The sequence below is a fragment of the Numida meleagris genome, chromosome 2, assembly GCF_002078875.1.
Source record: "Numida meleagris isolate 19003 breed g44 Domestic line chromosome 2, NumMel1.0, whole genome shotgun sequence".
NCBI lineage: Eukaryota > Metazoa > Chordata > Aves > Galliformes > Numididae > Numida > Numida meleagris.
Window position 1 is genome coordinate 41,488,546 of NC_034410.1, and position 23,026 is coordinate 41,511,571.

Below are 23,026 nucleotides of genomic sequence, written 5' to 3' on the forward strand. Positions count from 1 at the left end.
TGTCCTGTCTTCTCTGAAGTAACAGGGAGAGGGCTAGGGCAAGAAGGTTTTGCTTCTGTGTCAGATACCTGCTGGTAATTCAAAGGAAAGATTCCCCTGCTTTGTTTTCTCGCACCTCCTTCCCTGCCAGTCTTTTATGGCTATTACTAATGACTATTTGAAGAGACTGCAAGCCACAGACATGCTCATCTGTTAAAAATAGAAGCCAACATTTGAGATGGGTGATGTGAGGTCAGGCTGGTATCCTTCATACCTGTTTTGCATGTTAACTGCTCAGCAGTGGCTGTTGGAAGGCAGCACAAGTCTTCCAGCTTTGGGAAGTTGTTCAGTCACCCCGATCTTTATTATATACAGCAGCTTAAATAGGTGGGAGTTTATTATGAAATCATAAATGCTTATGTTAGGAGTTGCTGCCAGAACAAATCTAATATGGTTGTTGTTTACTGCCTTCTGGTTGTGTTTCATTAGGACTTCTAGTAAACTGGTATGAGTTTGAGTTTGTCCTTGCTGAGAAATATTATCTGTAGAGCCTAATTGCTCTGTAGCCTGTGTGAGAATGGCTCTGTATTGTCCCAGTTTCTGTAAGAAATGTCTCTCTTAATTGCAGCCAACTTGCAGTCCTTCTGTTAGAAGACAAATGTCACTGGAAGGTTTGGAAGCAGTATCTGTCTTGTTCAGCTGTATCTGCTTCTCATGCTTGTTTTTCAGTTAGTGAAGGTGCTGAGGGTTTGTTCTTATGGGAGGATTTTAGTGCTGTGACGGGGAAATTGATATTCTGTACCTCCTGCTACCCAGTTTTCTTCCTTCAAGGAACGGTCTTAGCCCTTCATGTGTCCGGGTCATCATTCACAACTTTTCCCCTGAAGCCAAGCAGGCCTGTTATTCGTTGGTGCTATGGGGATGTATTTAATTCCACTAGGAGAAATTTTGAAGGGTCAATAGGTGTATTATCTTCAACAGGACCCTTAAGAATGTTCCATGGACCCCTAAGGAGTTCTCTGAGCACCTTGTACTCTGCCGAAGATATACGGGATCAGCCTGGGCCTCCCAGTAGCACCCCTGCCACAGAGGCTGGGCTGTGTGACGCTTTCTAAGGAGGGGAAGAGCAAGTCCAGAGCAGCCCCTTGCTTCAGTGAAACTCTTGCCCGTGTGTCTTCTCCTTGCTTACACTGGGAGCTGTGCATGCACAAGGTGTGTTGCTTCAAGCAGGCTGCCAGTCTTTTGCCAACTCTCTGGAAATTCCTACAAACATTTACTGCTTTGGTGGCAATTAGGTGAAACAACAGTGCAGTGTTTCTCCTGCATATATCTGTTGTGTCCACTGAACATGGACTACAATGGATGATTGGCAAAATCCATGAAGGCAGGCTGTGTAAATCTAGCAGCGTGTATTTGTGGGAGTTTATTCCTTGCTTCGCTATTTAATTTCAGCAGAGAAGACTGCTGCCAGGTGCAGATGAGCATGCAGTGTCTGTATACCTGGAGACCAGCTGTAAACCCTGGGCTCACTGAGTCATTGCCTAAGCCCTTGGTGCAGGTGAATGTTGCGAGGAGGGCTGCCTTGTGTTTTTCCTCTCTTAATAAAGTGATTTACATTGGAGATAAAAACCTAGATGTGTTCTGCGGTCCCATCTACCAGAAGGCAGCAGCTTTAAATCTTGCACAGCTAACAAGCAGATGGCGATGAGTGCCCAAGAAAGCTGTGTCTGGGTGATATTGGCATGAACAACTTAGCATGTTCTGGTGCCATAGACTCGTTAACTAGGGTAGGTAACTGCAGGCAGGCCAGCTTCTTGCAGTAATGTCTTGAAAAAGGAGGAAAAGCCAAAAGGCTTGATATTGTGATATTTCCTTTTTTCTTTCCCTTCATAGCTCCAAAGGGAGGTAGGATTCTGTCTTTGAGACCAACTATGTGTACGCTGCCAACAGAATTGCTAACAAAGTGAGTGGCTGGTTATGCCCTGAACCTCTTATTTCTTGGAATATGGCTTGTGATCCTGTCTTGGGGTGCCAAACTTATCACCTAACTTTAGCACAGAGCTAGATGTCTCAGAACATGCTTCGTAGGTCTACTCAGATTTCCTGGGCCTTTTTATAGTCTACAGGTTTACCAGGAAAACAACCAGAGCCAGAAGTCTGATCAGTTCTGTAACTAAGCTGAAATTAAGCTGTTAGAAGAAGAAGAGTGGGTTGCATAAGTGGGACAAAAAAGCCCAGCACAAGAACAAGACACCTGATTGACAGCAGAGACTAAGTGACATCTGGTTGTCGTATTCCACAGACATTTCATTAATTATGTGGCAGGGAGGAAATGGGTTTTGCTGCAAAAAGCTTTAGCAAGACTTATTTCCTCCCTCCCCTTACCTCTTGCCTTCCTCCACCCAAATAAAATTCTTCAAATCTACTATTGAAAAAGCAAATTCTAACCCGTGTAGTTTTATAGCTTTTCAATAAACAGCTTAAGGAATTCAGGGGTGTTTCAGACTCTTGAGAGACTGCATTTTCTGTCAGTAATGCAGACAGTCATCACAGATTACTACATAGTTCACAAAATGCCTCAGATCTGCCAAAATGAGGTCGCTCCAGAGGCTTCGGATTTTGTAAGTTGTTTATAAGCATCTGTACATAGCCTACAACAAGAAAGGGTTTCTAGCTTTACTAACTCTCGGTTCTGGTTTGGCTCAGAGTTTTTTTGTGGGGAGAGGGGAGTGGAAGTCATGGCGTTTTTTTTTAGAAGCCCCCCAGTCATGTTGCTATTCTAGTTATTAAAAGAAAATGTGTGCGTGGGCCTGAGAATTTAGGAGAACATTCAACATCAGTGTAAACTTTTGTAAATGTGTTCTTTGTGTTGGCTTTTTGTGTGTGTGTGTGTGACAAACTGTAGGAAAGAAATTGCAGTGTTTGCTAGAAGTGCTGTTGTACAAGACCTCTGGAGGTCATCTGATCCTACCTCCTCCTCAAAGCAGAACTGTCACCATCGCTGGATTACATCAGCCGTGGCTGTGCCAAGTCTTGAAAACCACTAGAGACAGATTTATAACCTCTCTGGGTGACCTGACTAAGAGTCATGCTTCCCTTCTAGTAGAAAAAAAATTATGTTCAGTGTGCAACCTGAACCTCCAAGCCACAATTTGTTGCTCCATGTTATACTGCACACTGCTGTTGAGAAGTATTTGTTCGACTCTTTGCAACTCCCCTTCAAATTTCAGCTGGCAGCTAATTTGTTCACTTCTTAGTTTATATGAGCGGGGAAGAGGCCAACCCCTGTTCTTCAGCGTTCTTTGTAGGTATGTGATAGACTCTGACCATTTTGATAGACCTTTGCTGGACTGAGCAATGTCTTGGCATTCATCTTGAACTGGAGGCCCTGAAGCTGGATGTCGTGTTCGGTTTTTGACCACACCAAAGCTGAGTAGGGGGAGGTGATGACCTCCCATGATCTGGCAGCTCTATCAGCACTTAGTGGCACTTACTCTGCTGCGTTGAGCATGTATGCCTTCACCTTGTGGTTTCTGAATTACTGCGCTTGGTGCGGTGGTGGGCAAGGCAGGGATGTCGTGTTGGAGGAGGAGTGATCCTGTTGTCCTCATCCTTGTGAGAGGTTTGTGGAGAATCCTGGAGGCAGTGCAGCTTCTGGGATTAGAGTGATCACCAAGGATGTGCTGCCCTGCTAAAATAGGGTCTAGCAACTCTGGGAAGCAATCAGTGAAGGAGAGTTCCTACTTGAAAGTCTGTTCACTGTTGTACTTTACACACCCATTCACCATGGGGTATCATTACATGAATGAGAGCAAGCGAGAATGGAAATATCTGAAAATTACTTCCTTCTGAAGAGCAGGACTGGAAGCCAGTTCGTCATTATCTGTTTTATAGCAAGCAAGTCAGTTTTAATGGTGGCAATTAAACCATTGTTTTAAAGAACAATGAGTGAGAGAGGCGTTGGTTTCACATTAAGAGACAAGAGCCTCTAAGAGTAAAGGTCTTGGGCCAGTACGTGATTCACTGATGCCTTGTTCTGAGCAGCAAATATAAGTTGGAGTGTGAAGGGAACATAATTGTATAGAAAAAATTGTGATATCTTTTATTGACCATGCACAGAAATGCTGAAATAAAGCGGTTGTCAGGACCTTGGCAGCAAGTGATGAGATGGCTTCTCATTTTGAATAAGGCTGGTGAACCTGTTCTGATTTGTGAAAGAACTCACCTTCTTTGAGCACGTTTTCGAATGGGAAATTTGCCAGTTGTGTTGGTGGTGTTTTTCTCACGCATTTATGTTTTACTTGTGATCTGGTCCTCCGGAGGCTGGCTGGTAGCAGTCAGTCCTGTGTAACCACATGGGCAGCAACAGAAAGTTAGATGGAGTGAGGAGGGGGAATATATATCTTGATCGATGTTGAAACAGAAAATTCAAGCTATGTGCTGTGGCATGGAAAAAGTCCTCTGTTAACTGATTGAGCAAGAGCTCTGACTACAAATGGGGATTGAGGCAATAAAGGCTATGTGGGCTGAACAGAATACTGTATTTTGTAATTAAAGAGAACAGTACAGGGTTTTCTGCTTTGAAAGTGGACACGCTGATGTGCCAGTGCTAGCTCGGAATGTCTGTACGTTGCTGCCAGTTCCAGAAGAATGACTATATTTTAAAAGGTGGTGGGGTTTTTTTGGCATCCATGCCACAGCCCTGCTTTTTTGTCTCCATCACTATCTGATTTAGCTAAAACAGGAACTGCTGTTGAGCATGGCTCCCTGCTGAGCAAGGCCCTATGCAGAAGAGATGGGGAATTGCCTGTGAGATCACAGCTTCTGTCTCCCAAGAGGGAGCTTATTACAGCAATACATTAATAGCTTGTAATTAGGAACCCTCTTGGGGTTTTAGTCACGATGTTGGAAGGCTGGTTGGAAGTGTGAGCTCCTTTCGTCTGTGGTTTTAAAAGCAAAGGAGGATCATGGCTGTGACTTCTTCAATCAAACCAAATGACTCGTAGGCTTGAGGCTGAGAGCGTGAGAGGAATCTGCTGGTAACATTGCAGAACAACTTGTACCTGCTGCAGGGAGTTCTAAATGAAGGCTAATTATTGAGTAACCGTGCTAACTTAAAAGTACTTGGGTATCCTTTTTCACATTGGCAAAACCACAGACCTGTTGATGTTTCTCTAATGCCTAATGGACCTTTCTTTACCCTAGCATTTAGCTTTTCTCTTTGCCAGGCTCTTAATAGGTTGTTTAAAAGAAGATTGTAGACTGGTGAAGCAAAATTATTTGGACTAATGCTTTTGCTTAGATCAAAGAACATTTTGCATTCCAGAACAGTGTTTTTCAAACTGCCTTTGTTGATTAGCATTCAAGAAATACAGCTGAAAGTGTTTACATCTGCTTTTGTCTGAGCTTTCCATTTACCCACGCAGTTCTGGGGCGTGCAAGAGCGGTGGTTAGAATGGACCTGCCTGTTCCCATCCTTAGCTCTTCAGTGCCCTACAAATCAAGGTACTGGAGATACCAAGCAACTAGAAGTCCAGCTGAACTGTAAACTTAGCATCTGGTTTGCTTACCGCAAAGAACACTTTCTTGCTGTGCAGTCAGTTGTGCGTTTCGTGGAAACTTGCGTTTCCACGAAGTGCCATTTTCCTTGGGGATTTAGAAACTCAGCTCCTAATGCTCAGTGGACTCTTTGCTGGCTTAGATGTGTTGATCCCTGACCTGGGTATCTGTGCCAACAGAAACTTCCAAGTACTGATGCAGTTATGGTGAGAAAACTGTACTTCCAAATGCCCCTGGGATTGCTTTTAGTGGAGTTTCGAAAGCAGACTTGCTGGTGTGGTTCTACCTGAGCTGGGAATGGGTCACCCATCTGTTTTCCTGTGTTTGCTGGGAATTCCTAGTGCGGGCAGGCCCTCTCCTGCAGTGGGAAAGCTGCAAAGCTGAGGCCTGAGCTGGGACTGGGCTTCAGTGGCTTCATTGCATGGGAGGCACTGGGATCTGGGTCCCTCCTGTGTAATCTGGTGTGAATATCAGCCCTGTTCCGGCACACTTCTTCCCTGTGTCCTCAGCACTGTTCTGTCACGCTTGGGGCAGGTTGTTACTGGAATCTTGTGTTTTATTTCATTTCTTAACATCCTAGCTCAAACTACTGTGAATTTTCAGAGTATTCAGTAGAGGATATTTTGAGGGCTTAGGTTTAGGCTGCTTCTTTGCCCTTAGTTGAAAGCTTTGGTTGAGTCTCATTTAAAGATCTTCAGAAGGTTTTTATGTTCTTGATGTGTACCATGGTTCAGATTAATGGCTAAACGATCCATTCTTTAACCTGGTGTACTGAGCGTTGGTTAAATGCATTGATATGAAGCCGGCAACTGCTGACTGGAGTGGTGAGGAAATGCCATGCGTGGTTGGTTTAGCAAATTTGCACTGGGATGACGTGAGTTGGTGCTAAGCACCGCTCCGCTTTGGGATGTGCAGAGCTGCATGGAACTAAAAGCTTGAATGTTCTGTCTCTTAATGAAAGCTTTAGATAAGGTGGTGAACCAGCAAGGGGCACGACTGGAGGAATTTCTTGCCTGTGGAAAACAGCAGCAGCCACTTCAGGAGGAAATGCAGCAAGGACCTCGGTCGGGAGGAGACTGTAACAACTTGGATTTCCTTCCACACCTAATAGCTGAAGGACCTCTGACACATAACTCATTTTTCTATGGTTACTGTGGGGCAAAATACCTCTCTGTGTGGTAAGGGGAAGGATGTAAGAAGAGCTTGCTGCTATTTCGGGGCATTGTGAGGGAAACGTAGCATGCTTTTATTTCCTTTTGAGACTTGTGTTTAAACTTGGTGCCCATCTCCGCCCTGCCGTGAGATCAGGGAGGGAAGGAAGGCTTTTTTTAATTACCTTTACAAGTAACTGTGGTGTCTCTCGTGTGAAGGTATTTGATGTCATTGGTGTTGAGGATGTGTAGCCTGCCGTTGGCTTGGAGAAGCATGTTCTACTTATTTCCCTTTTTGTAGCAGGGGATTTGGCTATTTCCCAAGTGACCACCATTTCTTCACAATGAAATCTCTTCCTTTGTTTGTAAAAGATTTCATCTTCAAGTTTTTATTCTTTGTGCAATAGTCCCTTCCTCTGTTTCAGCCTCAGCTTCCTTCTCTGTGTGTCATGGCGTATCAAGGTTTAGTCATTATTTTGTTCTGTCACTGGTGTCAGATCAGAGATGTTTCCCATAGGTATAAACTTGGTAATTCCCAGTTGGTTTAAAAAAAAAAATAAATCGTTGAAGTGTAAACGATAGCAGTCTTCACCAAGCTCAGTGTTCAATTAGTTGAACATGAAGCTTACATTTGAAGGGCTTCATTGAGTATGTTGTGCATTGTTGTGGAGGAGTCTTTGCTCTCACAGCAAGAACGCTTATTCACCAGAAGGTGCTGTTCTCCACTGCTTTTATGCATCCCCTTTAAAGCTCTTCCTTCAGGCTCAAACTTGGGGTTATTTTGCTGAAATAAAACAGCAGTTTACAGAGGACACAACAGGGCCTGCGTCTGTGTTTTATGTCCCTTACCAATTCCCTGGGTTGCCCTTGTCTCTGCAGTGGGGACTTGCTGTACCAGCTGTGTCCTAGCAGTAGCAAAGGAGAAGATGCAGCGAACTAGCTGCCACCTTCTTGGAAAAGTTGTGTATGCTTTACAGCAATGTAATAACTCCAAAACGTTTCCTTGGCGTGATTAATGGTGCACCAGATAAAAATCTACCCTGACTAAACTGAGGGAGTGCCGTTCTCAGTGCATTTGTGACATGCTACAAGTTTGCTATTGCATTTTTTTTCTTTTGTTTCTCAGCGATTAAACCTACAGCATCAGGTATTAATCTCTCAGCTGGGTGCTTACTTCTAGGCCATGAGCTCTGCAGTTTTGACTGCAAACATCATGAGACAGTTCCTTCCAAATTACCTGTTTGGGTGGAAACTGCTGTCTTAGCAGTGTTTATTGCAGTGAGGAAATATGTGTCAGTTCTAGGCAAACAGCTGGGAAACAGTAATGCTGGAGTAGGTGTTTCTAAAGTCCTGGGATTAGTGTGGTAGATCTCCTGAACATGCCTGAGCATTCCTTTGTCTCTAATCCTGATTTCTCCTTTTTTAGGCACAGCTGGAAGCTCAGAGGGCGACTCAGGATTTTCAGAGGGCGACTGAAGTGCTGCGTGCTGCCAAGGAGACCATTTCACTTGCTGAGCAGAGGCTGCTGGAGGATGACAAACGTCAGTTTGACTCTGCCTGGCAAGAGATGCTCAACCATGCTACGCAGAGGGTAATAGAAACACAAAGCTGCTTGCCCCATTGCCTGTCTTGTCCACGTTCTGTTTTCTTCTTTGAGATATGATGCGAGTTTGTGAAGGACCACATTTTTTGTGTTGGTCCAGACATATGACGTGTAGGAAATGAATCTACAGAAAACTATGATGCCTGAGGTTAAATGATATGGGCCATGGGCTCCTGCTGGGACAAACTATAGCTCTCTATCTGACTTTGCTAGTAGTTAGAGGAGTGGTTCTAGTTTAAAAACATAAAATAAAAATCACCTTTTGTATTATAGGGGTAAACAGCATCTTCAGGCATATCTGCATTCGAAGCTCTGCAAAGTAATTGCATTGGGAAGGCGTAATTGCATAGGGATGGCTGTTCCTGAGTGCATGTGTTGTGGAAACTCTGACTCGGGAGTACTAGGGACGTGTTCCAATTTAGTGTAACCTGTTCTCAGCATGATGTTAGTTTCAGCAAGGCACTTTCTTGTGGAGTGTGTATCTGCATGTAGAATTACTCAAGAATGTGTGTTGCATTTTAAGTTTGCACACTTCTGACGTGAATTAACTTTCAAATTTAGACAGGATCTTACCTTCTTGGTAAGGTCTTTCTAAATCTACAGAAAAGATGCACTAACAGTGAAAGGCAGTACTTGTTTTAGCAGCTGTCAAGAATTTGCCTGTCATTTGCATTGTCTCTTTTTTTCCTTATCTGCTAAAAATGCAGAAAAGTGGTGTGTTTTTTTAACATGAAAGAATCAAAAATCTAAGTTAAAAACCTTTGTTCTGTCAGAGTTCCCCCAATATGTCGGTGAAGCTGAACTTGCTATTCTAAGTGTGGGGAGCATGCTATACAATGCTGGCATTGTCTTGCAGTCCTCCATGCAGTAGCTCTGTTCTGTCACAGAAGCTTCTCAGTTATAAGAAAGCCACTATTTCGGGCTGAATTCTGAAACCAGCTGCCAGATGATGAAACAGAGAACAAAAAGGATGTTGGCTATATAGGGGAGAGATGGAAAACCCGGTATATACTAAAACATGAATATCCAAGAATGCACAGAAATCCTCCAGGGCATAGTTGGTGTTACTGTCATTAAGTATTTGCAGATCTGGTAACCTCTGCGTTTCTGAAGTGAAACCCAACTTTGCAATGCGTGTGCCATGACACCAACAGCTGTCATTTTTTTCCTTGGTTGTTAATCCTGGTTTGATATGAGAGAAGTCCAGAAATGCATACACAATTTTTTATTCTCAGAGTAGATAGATGAGAAAGAACTAGAAGCTTCTAAGGAGTTGCTGAAATAGTGGTGGAGATTGAGAGCAACCATGGATAAGCAGCCTCCCTCTAGCAGGCATGAGGGAGGAAATGCTAGGAATTTTCAGAGTTCAGATGGATTCCTCCTTTCCTTGGATATTCTTGGGGAATCCCTGTGTCCTTCTGTAACCCTTAACTGTTCTCAGACGGCCTGCAGCCAAGAGAAGTATGCTTGAGATTTGCAGACTTAGTGACTTAGAGCAGAAGAGGACTTCTCACAGTGTCTGGTGGAGCTGCTGGTGTTCACACGTATTGTCACTGAGTGCAAAATATCTCCTTGTCAGAGGGCTGACTGAAGCCGTGACATCTCTGATGGCTGCAGCTGAACAGTACATAGGAGCCTTGTATTTATTCACTGCAGATGTAAAATCTCCTAGGCACAGATTGATTTGTATAGAGCAGCTGAGGACTTACTGGATGGAAAGTGTGTTACCCTACTCTTTCTGGTGCTGAAAATAGTCTGGGTAAATTCAGATCCCAGCAAGCACATATCTGTGCCTTTCCAGGATACAGCATATTTTGAAAGAAGTACTTGCAAGTTTGTCTCCTGATTTTCATTAGCTCTTCTGGGGATCTCAAGGCTAGGGCCAGAGCCAACAAAGGTTAAAAAAGTCATGATTGAAAAGACCTGGCATTAGTTTGTTTGGAATACTGTCTGAGTTTTAGTCTTCTTTAAGAGCAGTATGAATATGGTCTTCATTTCAGTGCATGCAATTACTGAGGTTCTTAGGGTTCTCTGAGGTAAACAAAATAACCAGGGGGAGTTTGAGGAGCAGGAAATGCCATCATTCCCTACCAAGCTATGAATGAAAAAGAGGTTGGCAGATGAGATCTAATAGATCAAAGATTCTTCTTGGCTGTTGGTGTTCTTGTTAACTCAGATTGCGAACTGTTAATGACATTAGAAATTGCTAATGGTGAATAACGTTTACTAAGGGTGAAGGCTTGAGGTTTAAAAAGAATTCAGAATTCACAATCTTAGGATCATTAAGGTTGGAAAAAGACCACTAAGATTATCTAGTCTGACCGTCAACCCATCACTCTGTTTCCACATAGAAAATCGCTCTTGGGGAAGCTTCTTGCAATCTAGTTGCGCTGCTCTTTTTTGAGTTTGCTTTTTTTTTGCCTGTACTTGTAAATTACACCCATAATCTTGCAGTGTGCCTTGTACAGCAATGACTCAAGTGCAGAAAAACATCTCTGGGCCAAATGTCAGAAGTGAGTTACTAATTCATTTGTTTCTATGTTGGTGGAATTGTCAGGCAAGAGTAGAGTGTTCTTATTCGTTATTCTCAGGCAGCAGTAGCAGCCCCTATTGAATTAATCCCAAATTTGGAACAAATCTGAGCCCTGAAGCAGCTTGGTAGCTGACAAACAGTGCAGAGGACATAAGGAAAAGGGGTAGGCAAGAGAACAAATGAGATGCATCTCTATTTGTATAGACTTGTATGGGAATACATCCAGGTTGCTTTTGCACTTAACCTAATGGATGCAGACAAAGACTTGGACTGCGAAGTACCAACTGGGAAATGCTATTTGCAGACCCTGGCTGAGAGGAGATGGAGCTAAGGGCTGCACGGTGTAACTGCCATTTGATTTCTTCATGGTTTGAAAAGCTGCTAGAACTGCTTATTTTTAATGTGCCAATATAACAGGATAATGTAAACAAGCCTTTTGTAGCCACTGAAATAGAAAAATCATCTGTGTAAACTGATTAGAAACGCAAGTGTTACAGAAGTTCTTCCTGTCCTGGATGGGTCAGAAGCATAGCATGTGGAAGATGCATCTATTTGTGGAGCAGACTACCAGCATGAGTAGGTACAGGGAGTACAGGGTGTCAGTCGGTATTTTTTGCACCTTGCATTCTGAGCTAGGTTTCCAAAGAAAGCAAAGAGAGCCTGCTGTTTAAATAGGAGCAAGATGCCAGCCTGCCTGGGAAGATGCAGCTAATCCCTTTTAATGTCTGTGCTTGAGCTGTGTGCTGAGCACAGAGCAGCACAGGGCTGTGAAGCGATCCTGCAAGTCAGGCAGCTTCTTTACCCACCTCAGTTCTTAACCTGGTGTATGTTTTTCGGGTAAAGTCCTGTGTTTTTTCTAGAATTGCGTTTCTCAAAAGATCTGGGATGGATATAGTGACACTTAGGCTGGGATTTAGCTCATCAGTTGTAGGTGTCTAGAACCTTACTTTGTACATCCGAGTTAGTTGCCACTGAACTTCCACTTGTCTGATCAGTGTGTTGATGGTGTCTTGAACAATTCACATGACCAGTTGAGGGTGTTCATTGTAAAATGAATTCTCTGTTGGCTGTCATAGTCACCTATCTTGCATGTAGGCAGGTTTGATCATAAAATCATAGAGTGGTTTGGGTTGGAAGGGAGCTTATAGCCCACCATTTCCAACCCCTGCCGTGGGCAGGGCTGCCACCCACCGGATCAGGCTGCCCAGGGCCCCATCCAACCTGTCCTTGAGCGCCTCCAGGGATGGTGCACCCACAGCTTCTCTGGGCAGCTTCTTCCAATGCGTTGCCTCCCTTGAGTCAAGATTTTTTTCCTAACCTCTAATCTAAATCTCCCCTCATTTAGTTTAAATCTGTTCCCACTTATCCTCTTACTATCTGCCTGTGTAAAAAGTCTGTCTCCTTCCTGCTTGTTAGCTCTCCTCAAGTACTGTAAAGCCGCTATAAGGTCTCCCTGGAGACTTCTCAAGACTGAACAACTCCAGCTCCCCAGCTGATGAGCTTTTAAACTTCCTGGAGAGGACGTATTCACTGTTAGACATTAGCTTACCAGTGTTTTGGGCAATTTCAGTTTGTCTTTAAAACATGGGGAAAATGTTTTGGATGTGGAAGTTTTCCCTGTCTGCGGGTACCTGGAGTTATGATGCTGTAGTTGGTGGCACAGGGCCAATGAAAGGAGAGATGAGGGGCAGAGATCTTGGCATTTATAATCCTGTAGAAAATCATCCTTGTACGTAAATGTGTTCAAAAGGAGAGCGCTGACAGAATGTTATCTGAAATTTGAGACAAATTGGAGCAGAAAGGAAGATCCTGCATGAAAAATTGCTAATTTCTAATTGCCAATGCAATCTGCAGTCTTTAAAAGACTCTGCTTTTACAGTCTTTCCTGAGATGTGTTCAGTTCATAAATTCTGGCAGGGAGAAGACATGTTTTGGCTCTTGATCATTAGACATTTTAAAAAGGAAAGGGTGAGGGGGAAGCGAGGAGGGAGGAGGCATGCTCCCTCTTGCTTTAATTTGGCTTGCAAAGCTCCCTTTGATATTACACCGTGAAGTACCATCTGTTGGTGTAAAATGCGTGGGTGCTTTCATGATGTGGAAAGGAGAGATTTCCTGCAGATAGAACCACTTGGAGAAAAAGGGGGAAGAAAGCTATGAAATAAACAACAGGAATACCCGCAACCTTCTCTGTCCTAATCTCTCCATCCTTTCACTACATTGTTCCCCTCTAGTATCGTATCCCTCGTGTTGCTGATTCTGTCCTTCTGGTTTACCGGTGTTGCATTGTCTGTCTTACCTCTTTTATTTCCATTTCTTCTTCTAGAAGAGTCACCCATTTAATTTTTAGAGAAAGAAGCAGATGTCCAGAGTAATTCTCTGGCTCAGATGATCAGGTTTGCTAAATTTCACTGATAAATGTTTCTTTTGCAGCTGTTACTGCTGAAATTTTCCTGAAGTCCATCTTTGACTTCAGGTCATAAGTATTTATTGGCTGAGAGGAACAAAGCCACTTGTGCAGGCCTCTTTGCTAAATGTATATATTCTGTACTGACCTTCCTTTCCCAGGCATCTGGGTTGGAAATAGAGGGTAGAGGAGGAAAGAGCAGTTGATACCTGTGTTGGTATTTTTTGGTTTTATTTTCCAATAGCTGCATCTTGCTGCCTGGGCTACCTTGGGAGGATGACTCCTGCCTGGTGTGGCCATCTGCTGATGAATCATGGAGTATTCCGAGTTGGAAGGGACCCATTAGAACCATCAAGTCCAACTCCTGGCTCCACACAGGGCCACCCAAAGTGTCTGGTGGATGTGTGAGCGTGCTGGAAGTTCATCAGCTCTGTGTGTTTTTATGAGTGTGTTTCCCCTCTCCCAAGTATGAATGGTAGCAAGGATGTTGAGAGGAGAGAGGTGTCAAGAGAAGTCTCAGTTGGAACAGATGTCATCCTCACTCTTGTCTCTGCATTTTTGTAAGTGATGCTCTCGCATCTGTGATGGCCTTGGCAAGGTTCGTTGGTAGAAGCACAGTGTCTTACACTAGACAGAAGCTTATTCAGACAGTGTGACCAACAGCTTGTTTGAGTCAATGTAAGAATGCTTTTTTTCCCCGGTGGTGTTATTGGATCTAATAAGAGATGCTTTTCCCACACACAAACCTTATCTACCCTGTACTAAGACCTTTTGAAAAAAGCTGAGAGTTTTCACTAACTTGCCTTGTGTAGAACCTCCAGGATGTAAAGCAAGCCACATGGTTTGCAGGTCTGTTTCTATCCACGTGCCCTGGCAGACAGGTTCTGCATTTAGGGGCTATTTGGCTTTTGTGAAGGAGCAGATGATCTTTTTGTTTCTTCTTGCTTAAGTGAAAGGTTTAAATACATGCTGACAGCAAGCAGCTCTCTGTGGTGACACCGACGTGGAACAACCTTGTACCCTGGAGTGCACGTTGAGCTGTACTCCCTCAGGTGGAGCACTTGCAGTAATGTGAGCAGTATGGTAGCATGCCCATTGGAGAACCACGCAGCAGGAGGAGAAGCTTGCCTCCCATTGCTGATTTCCCAGGAGGGTGAAGTATACAACCTTTTCCTTTCCAGAAAGGGTAACAAATGTGGGCTTAGATAGCTGGCTGCAAGTTCTGTATTTTGTCAGATAGTTTGAGGTGTTTACAATCTGTCATCCCAAATCCCTGTTTTGCAGGATGATGCATTTTTCTGATGTTTGATACAAAAGATGTGCAAAGTCAACAAGAAACAGAACACCTAGCCTGTGAGAAGGCCCTGGTACTGATAGTGCTGAAGTGGTTGATCCCATGCTAATTTCACCCCAAGAATGTATGGCAGGGATTGACATGTAATTAAAAATGGGCACATTTCAGCTGCTCTATTATTTTGTATCTTCCAGCATTTTTAAATTGCAGTTGCCTTGCACACTACAAAGGAGCAAACCAGGTTCTGTGCAGTCTTTGGAGACTGCATTTTAATTTATGACAGTTCCACGCTAAAACCAGCCTTGGCTGACGTATTTCACCAGGGAAAGTCTTTGCATCAACCTTGCTTTCTGAGCCTTCAAGATGAGAGGCTGTAGCTTGTTTTTGAGATGCAGGGGACAGTGCTATCAACCTGATTTATTTCTTATTTTTCAACTTCAAATGTGGATGCCTTATTCATATGTGATGCAGTTGAAGGTTGTTGGAGTAGAGTATCTTCTATATGTAATCAGGAGAGCCTTTGGAAACTTCTTTCTCTTAGTTCATAGATAGCAACTTTTGTTTAATAACAAGTGGTGAGTGCAGGGGAGCAACTGTGGCCTCCAGCTGTGGCAGCAGGACCTTCCAGCTGATGCAGATGCAGTGCAGCTTTGGCCCATAGTGGTTTCACACTTGAATTATTTAGGTGTCAGAAAGGACTGCACACAGTTTTTCTGAGCAGAGGGCCATACCATGCAAGTAAAAGCTGACTGCGTTCTTTTTTTCCCTGGTAAGTTTGGCCTGAGGGCTGATACTTCCAGGAACTGAGAGCTTTGTGGGTAAGGTTATTCAAGCTAAAGATACCTTGATACATGTGTATATATATACTTTTTTACCTCTCCATGCATCTGAGAGCACAGATGATGTGCTGATGGTGGAAGCCAGCTGGAGGAAATGTGCTTGAAGTATTTTCACAGCTGAAATACTAAAAAGCTCGCTACTTGAGAAAATAAATCTTGCCTTCCTTTTTTGTGTGAATACATTCAGGGTTGAAAGAAGGGATGCTGAAAACTGCCTGCTTACTGCCAGACCAAGGGAGAGGTGTCACCGCTTCTATTCTTTTAAACAAATCAGTTCTGTCTCTTGCTGGATCCTGTCTGCCAGTGTATTAAAGAAAACAGATTTTCTGACACCTCAGCCAGCTCAAGTCTGCAAAATAAAAGTACCCTGGGCAGAATTACTGGGAAAACATGTCTATAGGATGTCAGCAGGGCAGCTGATAGGACTGCTGTGCCTTAGGCATCTGTCTGCCCTCTAGAGGGCTGTTCATCAGCGTATTGTCCTCCACCTGCATTATAGGGGGGGGCAATTCATGACCCAAACCATTTTTGATGTTGAAGCCATGATTTGAGGCTGGCCAGCTCTTTTAAGAGGAAAGGCAGCTTCCTAGCCTCCTGCAAACCAAGCTGCCTGGGGAGGTGGTGGAGTCACCATCCCTGGAGGTGCTCAAGAAAAGGGCAGATGTGGTGCTGAGTGGCGTGGTTTAGTGGTATGGTGGTGATGGCTTGATGGTTGGACTTAGATGGTCTTAGTGGTCTTTCCAGTCTTAATGGGTCTCATTGGATGGGCTGCTTTCTGGTGGCTGGCACTTCAGGTAGAGAGGACGGGCTGAACTGCATGCAGTCCTCTCACCCCTCTGGTATTCAGCCCTCTCCAAATTTGAGAGACTGTGGATATACTGTTAACAAAAATGCTAAGAAATGGATGCTTGGGTTTTGCCCCTCAACCTGTATTTTCCTTCTTGCAGGTCATGGAGGCGGAGCAAACCAAGACGAGAAGTGAGTTGGTTCACAAGGAGACTGCAGCCAAATACAATGCCGCCATGGGGAGGATGAAGCAGCTGGAGAAGAAATTGAAAAGAGCCATCAATAAATCAAAGTAGGTTTCATACTTGGAGATCAGTTTAATGGTCAAGCCTCTTCGTAGGACATAGTAGTGATTCTGTGGGATTTTGGAAACTTGTCAAAGTGTGCCGTCCTTTACAGCACAAATTGTACTAGAAAAGTTTCCTGGGCATGTTCTTAGTTGTATTCCAGTGTGCTGAAACATTTTGTGATGTGTGACTTGAGAGCCAGGCATATGGGATTTTGCAGAGATGCTGCCTACAGAGCTGCAAAGCTCTGTGTGGTGGTTTTGCAGCTTTGGATTTTTTTTGCCGTTTAATTCTTATATTTAGTTAGGAAGATGACAAAGCAAATGACAGAAACCTGAAAGGTGTGAGACTGCATCAGGGCAGCGTGCTGTACATCAGACTTGTTTACTTCCTAGCACTGCCTTAGCAAAGCTGTGTGAGAGCTGTTCTTGGGGAAAGAAATGCTTCGGGGAGCATAGCTGAGCAGTATCACTAATAAATGTGTGTGCATTTGATGAGCAGTTTCTCTCGGTTGGAGAGAAATAGAACAGCTTTTTCTCAGAACCTATTTAAAATTTTGGCCCTGCTGACAACCAATTCTTAATCCTCTTTCTATTTCACAGCCTTTCCTTGTATTTCCAGACTGCAGCTTGTCTAAACAATCTGCTTGTTGCGTTTAGCTTTTAATCCCTCCATCTAAAAATGATTTTATCGGGAAATTGGTCAACTAAAAGCCTGTTTTGATTGGCGTTTGCTCAGTTTGGGAAAGGTTTAGCACTTCTCGGGGAAGATCCAGGCATGTTTGCTAAAACAGTATAGCAGTGTGCCTTCATAGAATGAGCTGCGTACTGTTTGTCTGGCACTGCTCAGGGCCTGGGCAAAAACATTGTCAGATCGCTAAATGATAGATTCATAGAATCCTTAGAGTTGGAAGGGACCTCTGCAGGCCATCTAGTCCAACTCCCCTGCCATGAACAGGGACACCACAGCTAGATCAGGTTGCCCAGGGCCTGATCCAGCCTTGCCTTGAAAGTCTGCAGGGATGGGGCATCAACCACATCGCTGGGCAACGTGTGTCAGTGCCTCACCACTCTCACTGCAAAATATTTTTTCCTTGCATCTAACTTAAATCTACCCTCTTTCAGCTTGTTTCCTGTAGATGAGAGCAATATCTGAGAAGTTGTTTGGCTGTCAGGGGCCTATGTAAACTGGGATTTGAGGCCATTGAATTTGTGACTGCTTGTGTTAAAACTAGTGTGCTGCTGCTTTGCAGGAGGGAGCTGATAACAGCGGGCTGCTCTGCCCCTTCGCTGGCTGCTGCAGGAGGTTGGCTGTAATTCTGGGGCACTGTAGAACCTCCTTGTCCAGTCTCTTCCCCTCAAATCCCTCGGTCAGCAGATGTGCAGGAAGTGCTGCTTTCCATGCAAACAATGATTTGTGTTTGCTGCGTGCTTCGGTCAGGATTACGATGCTTAAAGCATTACTGTTCTAAAGTAAGACTGGGACGGCCCAAAGGAAAGTCATTTGGATGATTTGCCCTGTAAGACTGACAAGTGGATGATTACAGGATTGTTTTGCTTTTAATTTTGTTTCTGGGCCCTTGCTTGCAAGCTAGGGATGTACATACGGCTGTGTGTTCTTAACATATGCCCAGTCTTATGGCTCAGTGCCACTAAGCTGCAGGGTAATGAGCTCTCCTGTGTTAGCCAGCTTTTTGGAAGTCACTTTCTGCTCTGGTGACTTGGGCAGAGTGCCTTTCCCTCTTCCGTCATCTGCTTAGAAAGCTTTGAGTGACCCCGCAATGCCACGTGTGCTGGTTGCTGCTACGAAAGAGATCTTTCCCCCAGGCATATGGAAGCTGGTGGGAGGTCAGGATCCAAGCCTGGCTGTTCCCTCCCAGCTGGATTAAAAGTAGGAGCTGTGAAGTATCCTAACCACAGAGAAATGGAAATAGGTTATTTTGTCTGTGACTGTGTGTAGAATTCAGCCCATAAAACCCTATAGGATAGGAAAGCTATCGATTCACACTGTTATGTTCTGGTGCACGGTCCAAAATGCAGCTGCAGAAGGACTTGCAGCAGGGGAGACTGCTCTTGGCTCCTGGATGCTCTGAGGATGCATGTACGGTGGGCTGAACGTTGTTTCTGGGCCTGAGGGAATTGTATCATCAACTCCAATAACTGGAATGTTGCAGTTTGTATTTAGGTCAAAAGACCCAGGAGAAATAAATGTGTTTGAGTGGGGAAAAAAAGGAGAGGTGGAGAGCACCTGTAGGTGTTCCATCATCTAAATAGAGGTCTCTCAGGGTTGCACTGAAACACAAAGTAGCTCTGTTAATGCTATAAAGAGAGCAACTCCCACTCGAGTTCCCTGCATTTAGTCCTAATGGCTGTAAACAATTGTTCTTTGTTTTTTCCACAGACCTTATTTTGAACTCAAGGCAAAGTACTACGTCCAGCTAGAGGTAAGTGCAGAGTTCACTTTGCCCTGAGGCTCTTTACTGCTTGTGGTAAACATTGAAATTACGTGGAACGTGCTATCAGAATAACTGTTGACTGTTTCTGTACAAAGCCAATTTGGTTCCAAACCTCTTATCGTGAGCAATTTGCTAAGCACGCTTTAAAGATAAAAGACTGAGAGGCCTTGTTTCCTCGTGCGCAGTAAGTTCAAATTGCTCGTAGTACTCAAACATCACTCAGATGTGAGTTTAGGCTTTGGGAGAATGGGGCTGTCATGCAGCTGGATATGCTGCCAAAGCTTTTTTGGCATCTCTGTGTGTGTGTGGTGCAGCAGCGTGTAGCTGTGCTTCGGCACAGTGGGACATAGCAGCCCAGGGCTGGATGCAGCAGTTGTGCACGGGATGGTGATCCTAATGCAGCTCTAAGTCTTGGAGCTGATAAAGCTAAAAATTCAAATGCAAGAATCAGTGTGGATTACCCCATACAGTCTCCATTTGAGTCACTTCTGCTTCGTGTGGCCTCTGCTTAGTTACAGTGGAGGAAAGAAATGGGGAGCTGGGTACCCCGGAGCTCAGTACAGGGGCTAGTGCTGGAGGGCATGGGGTGTGGTGTTCTATGCCATCAGCCATGGCTTCAGTGGGGTGACAGCTCAGCAGGACCTGCCAGGGGGTCACACAATGAACTGCATGCTGTGTGTTCGTGTTGTTCCTAGTGAAAGCACCTCTAACACCTGTCTTTAACATTAGCAACTGAAGAAAACAGTGGATGACCTGCAGGCAAAACTCTCCCTGGCGAAAGGAGAGTATAAGACTGCCTTGAAAAATCTGGAGATGATCTCAGACGAGATTCATGAGAGGAGACGATCCACTGCCATGGGGCCTCGAGGATGTGGTGTGGGTGCTGAAGGGAGCAACACCTCTGTGGAAGACCTGTCAGCCAGCAAACCGGAGTTGGACGCTGTTTCATGTGAGTACAGAGCATTCCTTTGCCTAGGAATATCCCAAGGGCTGTGGGATAGAGAGGAAATACTGAGATGAAGACATCGTATATTCTGCAGCTTGAAGCTCAGTGCCTGTCATGGGACTGGCTAATTTGTGATATTTCTGGTTATTGCAGGAGTTTATTATATCCTTCAATAGCTGGTTTTCAAGGGGAGGGGATATGAGTTAAAATGCATCTGCTGTTCCCTCCTGTTATTTGCACAGTGCTATATGGAAAGGAATGTGTTGCAGTGTGGGGAGCTTGCACTGAGGCCCTTTTCAGTCTTAGTTTCAGTCTGTTGGAGTTCAGTAGAACACTGCCAGACAAGAGTGTTTTGGCCCCAGTACACGCTGCTGTGTGGTATGGAAGCTCAGATGGCAATACATTAGCTGTAGTTAAAGCCGCTCTTTCATGTCGATTCTGAGCCACTCTGACAGCAGCAGGAATGCTGAGGAGGCAGAACTGCAAACGACCTCAGGTCTCTGTAAATGTCTTGCTGTTTAGGGGGCTTCTTCAGACCGCTCTGATGCTGGCGCACATTCTGGGTGTGCACGCACTGCTGTACATAGGAAACCTTCTGAGCCCAGTGGGACTTGAGTGCAGAAGGTATTCGGGTCACAGGTCCCATCCTGTGAACGTGTTTATTTTTAGCCAGATTGACACCCTACATGTAGTACAAAAGTGAACTTCCATTAATGAAAAGCTGTTGCCGGCAGCTGGAGTTGGTTTGCTGAATTAGAATTCAGGTAGGAGCAACCATGAGCAGGGAGAGCAATATGTGTGGGTGGGGCTTTTTAAAACATCATTGCTCAGCGATCCATCCAGAGAGAAATCTTGGGAGTTCTGTTGGACTGTAACTGCAGAAGTGGAGAGAGAATGGTGAAGCAGTCTGCCCCTAGAGCTGTCTGCCGTCTAATGAGTGTCTTAAATATTCACAAGTCTGTGTTGGTGTCAGGATGCTGCTGGCCAAGGCAGGCGCAGAGGAGCAGGCCCTGCCCTAAGCTGTGTGCGGAAGGCCCAAAGCAGACAAGGCCAGCTGGTTTGGGGCAGCAGGGGATGGTAAAGATCTCTAAGGACCAGGGCATTGCTGGCAGGTGTGCTGCTCCTCAGAGGTTTTTTTTCTGGAAACAGGACTGATCCATGTGTGAAACGCTGGGTAAAGCTTTGCAGAGGGGGCAGATGATGAGAAACCGCAGCTTGTGGGTTGGCAGTGTGCGTACGGACAGGAGGTGCAAAACTGAGAAACGACCGTTGCCCAGAAAGGTGGTGAAGGGGTAGGTTCGCTAATGAGAATGTATCTTTAAACACTGCAGTGGCTTCTGAAGTGTTTGAAGATGACAACGGCAGCAGCTTTGTGTCCGAGGAAGACTCAGAAACTCAGTCGGTGTCCAGCTTCAGCTCTGGGCCTACGAGCCCCTGCGAGGTGCCTGCTCCATTTCCCCCCGCGACGCGCCCTGGCACCCTGGATCTGCCCAGCCCCGTGTCCCTCTCTGAGTTTGGAGTGATCTTCCCTGTCCTCGGCCCCCGAAGTGAATGCAGTGGGGCGTCATCCCCCGAATGTGAAGCTGAAAGAGGTACGTGCAGGTGGATCCGCCCTGGGTGGAGGAAGTTGCCGAGGGACCCGCTTGATCCATAAGCTGCAGAGTGATATCTGGGTTTAACATCGAGTTTCATCTTTTCTTTGCAGGGGATAGGGCAGAAGGGGCCGAGAACAAGACAAGCGACAGAGTGAACAAGAACAGGAGCAGCAACAGGAGCGGCTCCGCCGAGGGGCTGGCTTTGGATAACCGGATGAAGCAGCTCTCCCTTCAGTGCATGAAGATCAAAGAGGGAATATGCGCGGGCAGAAAGGCTGCTCAGATCGGCTGAGTCCTTCTTGCGCCCGTCCTGGTTAATGGGAATATAAATATTTATACATGAACTTCTAAGTGTTTGAAGAACGTTGTGCCAATAATATATGCCAAATCTCGAGCGTTTACTCTAAGAATTTAAAACTGCACTAAGAAGTCTAATTGGTGTCGAGGGCTGAAGTTTTTATTCAGTAAATCCTTTGTAGGCCAGACAAGTTATCAGCTGGTAAGCTGTGCTCCCATGTCACAGACTTTTGTAAATCGTTTCGTAGCAGCCTGGCTGAAGCAATAACCAGTAATGTTCCCGTGCAAATTCATGCCAGCTGGGGGTCTGAAATTCAAGCCAGACGTTTGCAGAGCGCAGTTTGGCTCTGGTTTTGTAGAACGAAATGCTCTTTAGATACATTGGATCTCTTGAGTATAAGTGGCATATTCTTTAAACATCTGTATTTGTCTGTATTATGCTGAAACTGTAGAAATATTTTGTATACAGGAAAGCTGCATGTGTGGGTCTAAAAGCCTTCACTCTTCCCTTGGTGCTCACAGAAAGGATGAAGATGAGTCATGCCTCTAAGAACCGGCCTGAGAGAGACAGGAGCAGGACTGCAGCGCTCAGCAGCCATGGGCCCTTTCTAGCTCCCCTTCCTGAGTCTGGCTGGAACTCTAAGGGTGATACCAGTGACCAAAAAGAGTTGATTGGCCCTTGCCCTTCCCCTCCCCTGGGAAGTGAAGTATTATTTTCAGCACTTTAAAGTGTTATTGCTCAAAAATGGGAGTGATAGGTGTTTTCAGGACAGTTACGATTAGGGGATCGCCCTTAAAATATGCATGAAGAAAAGGAATTGCCAGTGTTGATTGACAATGTGTTCTTAAATTTCTCCGTAGGTTGTACTGTGTGGGATTTTATAACTGTTAAAGGGATTGAGGTTTAGGATGCCCTAGAGAAGTGTTTGATAAAACTAGAAAGGGCACGGGCATGTTTGCCGGCCACTGTTAGGCAGTAGTAGTGTCTGGTAATTATAAGTGGTAGTAAAAATCCTAGGACTCTTCAGTTTTGGTGGCTAAGCATTTCTGAAAGCACCATTTTATCGAAAATGTTGGTTTATATTGTTAATTTCATGGGAATTTTAGGATTGCCCAAAGTATTTTCTATTATACGTTTTTGCAGTCCTGTTGTATTTCGTCCTTGCCACAGCTTGTGTATCTATTCTCAAAGTTAATGTAAAATTCTTCACACTACAGTAAACCTTTTTGTTTTCCACCTTTCGAGTGTGTTTGAGCTCAGCGTGTTTCGAGTAGTGAGAACCCACGGGCAAGGGTAG

At 44.8% G+C, this 23,026-nt stretch overlaps 1 protein-coding gene across 3 annotated transcripts in view; it reads left to right on the plus strand.

Annotated features, from left to right (window-relative positions):
* SH3BP5 (SH3 domain binding protein 5) overlaps positions 1–22,970 on the plus strand; it is a 40,965-nt gene extending 17,995 nt beyond the window's left edge. For 2 of the 3 annotated variants that reach the window (XM_021385990.1, XM_021385992.1), the window contains 6 exons: positions 8,116–8,280; positions 16,310–16,440; positions 18,836–18,878; positions 19,620–19,839; positions 21,168–21,428; positions 21,542–22,970. In XM_021385990.1, the coding sequence (XP_021241665.1) occupies positions 8,116–8,280; positions 16,310–16,440; positions 18,836–18,878; positions 19,620–19,839; positions 21,168–21,428; positions 21,542–21,723 (1,002 nt within the window). In that variant the 3' untranslated portion in view covers positions 21,724–22,970. Of the gene's footprint in view, positions 1–6,453; positions 6,717–8,115; positions 8,281–16,309; positions 16,441–18,835; positions 18,879–19,619; positions 19,840–21,167; positions 21,429–21,541 lie in introns of those variants that run through there. The other variant, XM_021385991.1, reaches the window with a different exon arrangement.